General features: G+C 37.7%; 1 protein-coding gene across 3 annotated transcripts in view; it reads right to left on the bottom strand.

Moving 5' to 3' along the window:
• Positions 1 to 965: 965 nt before the first annotated feature.
• UBE2V2 (ubiquitin-conjugating enzyme E2 variant 2) overlaps positions 966 to 6,180 on the bottom strand; it is a 60,965-nt gene continuing 55,750 nt past the window's right edge. For all 3 annotated transcript variants that reach the window (XM_005876646.2, XM_014548072.1, XM_014548073.1), the window contains exon 4: positions 966 to 3,731. In XM_005876646.2, coding sequence (XP_005876708.1) covers positions 3,585 to 3,731 — 147 coding nt within the window. In that variant the 3' untranslated portion in view covers positions 966 to 3,584. The remainder of the gene's footprint in view (positions 3,732 to 6,180) is intronic.

The following is a 6,180-nucleotide window of genomic DNA, read 5'->3' as shown; positions in this document are numbered from 1 at the left end:
GACTACATCTAAAAATGAAATAGAGCCAACACTTAAGAATTTTTCTGGGTGAGAACACCCTACTACAAATTTAAATAACATGGCAACCTTTTCATGTCCAATTGTTTTCTTTATCATGAACTCACTCCATAAGTTCCCCAAACTCCGTTACTGACAAAATGATGGTTTTGACTTGTCATTTATTTTCAGTATCACCAAATGCCTTCATTAATTTTCTCTTCAGAAAATGCTGTTTTACTTTCAATGCTCCACAATACTTTTTAAATAACCAACATTTTCAGTATGAACCATACGATTTCCATGTACTCTTTATAACTTCTGTAAGGCATATTAATTTTAGCATAAAAGATATTCTATTCCCATGCATGTCCTGCTTTTTAATAAACCCAATACTGGATGGGAATTCAATGCTAACGCTCTAATCAATTCCGATGCTCAGTACACCCATTCCCTTTTTTAATGTTTCCATTACATAAACAAATATATACACTTACCAAAATATTAGGAGTTGGAATCTTTTTGTGAAAATAACCAAAAATCAATCAAATTGGCACTGGAAAATTATATTGACACTTATCAAAAAAGTAAAACCAGTGCCTAATGATACAATGATTCTACACATATATGTCAAAAAATACACTTAAAAGGAAATCTGGGGGAAAATTCCTTAAATACCTCCGAAAATCCAATTATTCATGATACTACAATTTCTCACTAGTACTTATACTCTTTAAAATGTATGTAAAAACACAGTTATGTGCTTATTAAGAACCAACATAGTTTTTTGCTCAGGCTGGGAAGCTCAGTTGGTTAGAGCATTGTCCAGATATGCCAGATAAGGTTGTGGGTTCAATCCCTGGACAGGGCACACACCAGAATCAACCAATGAATGCATAAATAAGTGAAATAACAAATAGATATCTCTCTTTCTCAAGTCAATAATTTTTTTAAAAAAGTTAACATAGTTGTGACGAAAGTCTTTTATTTCATGATATGTCTACCAGCACCACCCAAAGCCATACACACCAAATCTATTAAGGAAAATGCATTATTTTCCAGCTGTGTCCTCTAAATTTTCCACAAAAGAAAATGAATTTTGTACATATATATCAATAGCAATATATATTTAGTGGAAATGCTTAAATAAACTGGTACTAAGCAATCTAGACTAATAAATTATATGATATTCAAATTAAGTCACTCTACAATTATTTACCCAAATCTGAAGTGTGAAAAATTCTTTTAAAAGGATAATTTAAAATTATAAATTTGGGCATTTTACACGTAAAAGACTTAAATACCATTGACTATCCTTATAAATGTTTGTTTCAAAATTCTAAAAAATCCATAACAACTGCCATTACTTTAAAATACTAAAAAAAATTCTGAAAATTAGAAAGTAATTAAAGCATAACACTGACCTAACAGGACAAGAACTTTATTTTTGTAATCTTTATTAATATAAGATCATCCCCTAGGGCTCATCTGCTAGCTTTTTAAACAAATTTCAAAGGCAATTTTATAGTTCATTTAATACCACACACTCCTACAACCTTAGCCCCTTTACAAAACAAAGGAAAAATCGCTTCAAAACTGTTGTCTTAGAAATGTTACTACAATTAAGAGTGGTTCAGCATTAACTTCTATAATCAACTAGTGTGTCTTAGATTGCCACGTACATCTTGATTGTGACATGCAAAATGGATCTTGCTTTTGCATGCAGATTTCAGCAGAGATCCATAGTCCCAAAACAAAAAGGGGAAACAAACATTACAGGGCCAATTCAAACATATACTTGAGGGGGGGAAAACAACAGAAAAACCTTCACAATTAGTGGATATGGGGAAAGAAAAGAGGACAAGATCAAAGTACTCAGATTCTCAGCCCACCAATGTATGAATAATTTAACAGCATTCAGCACCCATGTATGATAAGACACATTTTCGAAGCGGAAAAGAAGTTTTTAAAGAGAATGACTTAGACCATCAGTAACCATCAGACTCCTATGTATGACATCAGTGTAATTCAACTTAATCTCAATTAACAATTTAAAAGTTTTCAGAATGTATTCCAAGGTAATAGTTCATTTCAAACCTATTTTAATAAATTACACGTGCACTAATTTGTATCTATATATTCTCTATGTCATTTTAAACATCTTTGATAATTAAAATAGAACAGCCATGTTGAAATTAAAAGTTTAGACAAACTATTATTAATGACTAAGAAAAGTAGCTCAAAGCTTTAGATATGAATGAACCTGACAAAAACATGTCAGGGCCTATTTAAGAAATCTGTCCTTGTTACCAGACCACCTTTCTATTTGTACAGTGGAACCCATAAGAAAAGAGTATTTTCAACAAAGTAGTATACCTAGTGCTTTGAAATGAAAAACAATTACTTAAAACCTCTCACTTTGGTAAAAGCAGAACATCAGTTCAGAATTACACAGATGCCAAAGTGAAAGACAAGTGGAATGGATAAATTAATCCCAGTCAGTAATAAAAGCATTGGGAGAAAAAATGCCACCAAAAAAAAAGTTATGAATCAAAAATAGAATGTATATTTGGATAATTACAATCTATAATTCTATAAAAACTGCTAAAATTCAAGCATCTTTTAAATATATTTCTGGTGAAATCAAAGTCAAAATATAATACTTGGGATTCCTCCTTCTCCAAAGAAGAAATTAAACTAATCAAGTAATTTGTTCTCTAAAATACTCTGCAAATTCCAATTTACAAGAAGCATACAAAACATGATAAACAATAAAAACTTTTATATGGATGAAAACCTACAATTCCAATCTTTGCTACCTCAGCAAGGTACTGTCCATATACCACATCAATATAATAGAAATGGCACAGTTTCTGAGAACACAATCCACATTTTATTTACATTTTAAGACTAACTTTAATCTCAAAAATCACATATCCATTCACCTATTTCCTTTTTGTTGATTTCATTTCAACTTAAATGCATGGTTTGTCAAACAAAGACTGTAAACAAATATTTACCATGTCTTTTACATGTAACACACAGAAACAGCTTTTAACAGAAATTCATTGACCTTCCCCATGACATTTTTTTATTATAAATACAGATATGAAAACAATCCTGAACATATTTTTTATACTACTGGTAGTCAGCACCCACACCACTTCAAAAATTAAAACAATTTGAGACAATATTCATTGTACCTGCTACTTTAGACAATTTAAATTGAAGCTCTTTCACTAAGCAAGATGGAGAAAGCATGCCATTTCTTTTTCCTTCTTGGGATTTTTACTTTTTAGTAAAAATCACCATACTTTCGTCTTGTAAACCTGAATTCTGTTTTGAATACTCCAGATTTATGTTTAAATGACAGTGCTTTAAAAAAATTGTGCTGCATTTTTTCTCCTGTTACCTGAAAACATAATGTGTATACATATATTAAATATATTCTTACAACTGTCCAGGTCATATTTACCAGCTGGCATTCTTTTACTTAATGTGTGGGTATTTTGTATTGTGATATTTAATCAAGACATTAACATGAGTAGAAGATTGTTGATTTAAGACAAGTTTGAGATCCACTAAAATTAATTGTTGTATGTTTGTCCTTCTGGTGGCTGTGGAAGCTTCATATTTTCTTTGGACATCATTAGACGTCTTAGTTCTTGAAGTACAACTTTAATGCTATATGAATTTTGCCATTTTGCTAATACTGGTATGCTCCGTGCATCTACCTGGAAAGAAGAAAAAAGAATAAAATTCATTACCAGTTTAAAGTAGTATGGCATCAATTTATTAACTATTTAAATAAGTCCATTTAAAAATTCATATCCTGGCTCTATTTTCACAAAAGTTAATATTATTTTAATGTAATATTTAGGGAAAATATTCCTTCTTTAACAGGTGTTTCCAAGTAATTTATGTCTTTTATGTGTATTTGTGCTTTTCTATATTTTACAAATAAACATGTAGTGAACTTTAGTCGTCAGAAATTTTTAAAATGTTGTATTGAATAGCTACACTGTAAATATATTTGGCAATTCCTTCTTGATGAAATAAGGTGAGAAGGTTCCTCTCCATTTCCAACACTGCTACCCGAAATCTGGGCAATTATCTCCACTGGGATTTAGGAAAGAACTGTGAACCTGACTAATCTTCCACTATCCAAGACTGACAGAATGGGGTTGGAGCTCCTTCCAAGTCTCATTCCCAAGTAACTGCCATCACTTGACAGTTCCCCTGGAATGCCAGTCACAGGACTTTTCTCTATCTGACCTCAGAACTCACCCACTGGGTACTGCCTATTCTGCCACCAACCCACTGCCACCCTTATGCCTGGCATTGAACGTAGTGCCAACTGTTTAACATCTCTACTGCCTGGAGAGGCAGTAACAGGGCAAAAAGGAAGGTGACCAAAATGCTTCAGAGGGTATCTACTGATACCCATAGGGAGTTTGAAAAGTTCTAACATATGCCTGTAAATCTAGAAGACCCCACACGTGTAAGGCTGTGCACAGGCTCATGAAAGATCTGACCTTGAGCAATATACAAAAAAAGTTTATGTACCATAACCAAGTGGGATTCACCCCAGAAATGCAAGATTGGTTCAATAGTTTAAAAGTCAATCAGAGAGACACAACACACAGGAGCACCTGCCCCCACCCCAGCGGACACAACACTGTGGCCGGTGCTGGGCCTCTAGTATAATATAAGTGGTATAATATATATATATACATATATATGTGTGTATATGTATATGTATATGTATATGTATATATGTGTGTGTATAGATGTGTGTATATATGTAGTATAATATAAATTATACTATATATATATTCTCTGTATTCCTTTGTAATGGGTTGACAAATATTCCTTTAAGAATATTACACAGAGAACCAAGATGGCGGCATAAGGTATAGACCTGTGCGTGCTGCCTCCCACAACAACATTGAAACTACCAACTATAAGACAAAACAGCTATCATCCAGAACCATGGAAAAGCTGGCCCAGTGGAAGTCCTACAACTGGAAGGAAAGAAAGAAGTGCATTGAGACTGAGTAGGAGGTGCAGAGGCGCCAAGAACAGAGGTACGGAGGCGTGCGCCAGGCGGGCTGCAACTGGATGCGTGGTTTTTTTCAATCCGAAGGGGATACAAGCTCTCGAATCCACTGAGCTTGTTTGGGGCGGGATTCTGAGGTCTCAGACCACTACGGGGAGAGGCGGGACTGCCTTGCAGCGGGTCGGAGATCCAGGGTGGCTTTCTCGCGGAGCTGCTCACCGGCACTCAGGGACACGGAGACACTCGGGGACACGGAGACGTGGAGTCGCTGACGACAACCATTACTGTTTGCTCCGCCTGGTGACTCCCTGAGACCCCGCCCCACTCAATTTACATCCCCGCCCAAGCTGTGCCAGTGGCACAAAAGGAATCACCTGCGCTTTTGCAGCCTAACCCAACAAACTGCAGATTTCAACTCCTCGCATCCATAAGGGACACACTCAAGAAGCAGAATCAGGTTCGGAGGAAGCCGGAGGGGGACCCGGCTGGGCCGGCGACATGGAACCGCTGAACCAGCAAACGCACAAGCAGGTCCACCAGATCCAGTCTCACATGGGACGCCAGGAGACAGCAGACAAGCAGTCTGTGCACTTAGTAGAAAACGAAATCCAAGCAAGCATAGCAGATACCAGCTAGAACGCCTGGAGATTCTATCCAGCAAGGAACCTCCCAACAAAAGACAGAATGCCAAACTTCGTGTTGACCAGTTAAAGTATGATGTCCAGCACCTGCAGACTGCTCTCAGAAACTTACAGCATCAGCGATACGCAAGGGAGCAGCAGGAGAGACAGCGAGAGGAGTTTCTGTCTCGCACCTTCACCCCCAACGTAGGATGCGGCGCCCCCTGCGAGGCTGCGTGAGGCTGCAACGCCCCTGCGAGGCTGCAATGCCCCTGCGAGGCTGCGTGAGGCTGCAACGCCCCTGCAAGGCTGCAACGCCCCTGCGAGGCTGTGTGAGGCTGCGACGCCCCTGAGAGGCTGCGTGAGGCTGCGATGGCCCCTGTGAGGCTGTGACAGCCCCTGTGAGGCTGCGTGAGGCTGCGACGGCCCCTGCGAGGCTGCAACGGCCTCTGCGAGGCTGCAATGGCACCTGTGAGGCTGAGACGGCCCCTGTGAGGCTGAGAC

Source organism: Myotis brandtii, unplaced genomic scaffold (assembly GCF_000412655.1).
Source record: "Myotis brandtii unplaced genomic scaffold, ASM41265v1 scaffold494, whole genome shotgun sequence".
NCBI lineage: Eukaryota > Metazoa > Chordata > Mammalia > Chiroptera > Vespertilionidae > Myotis > Myotis brandtii.
Note: the sequence above shows the minus strand (reverse complement) of the source record. Positions and strands in the feature narration are given on the sequence as shown.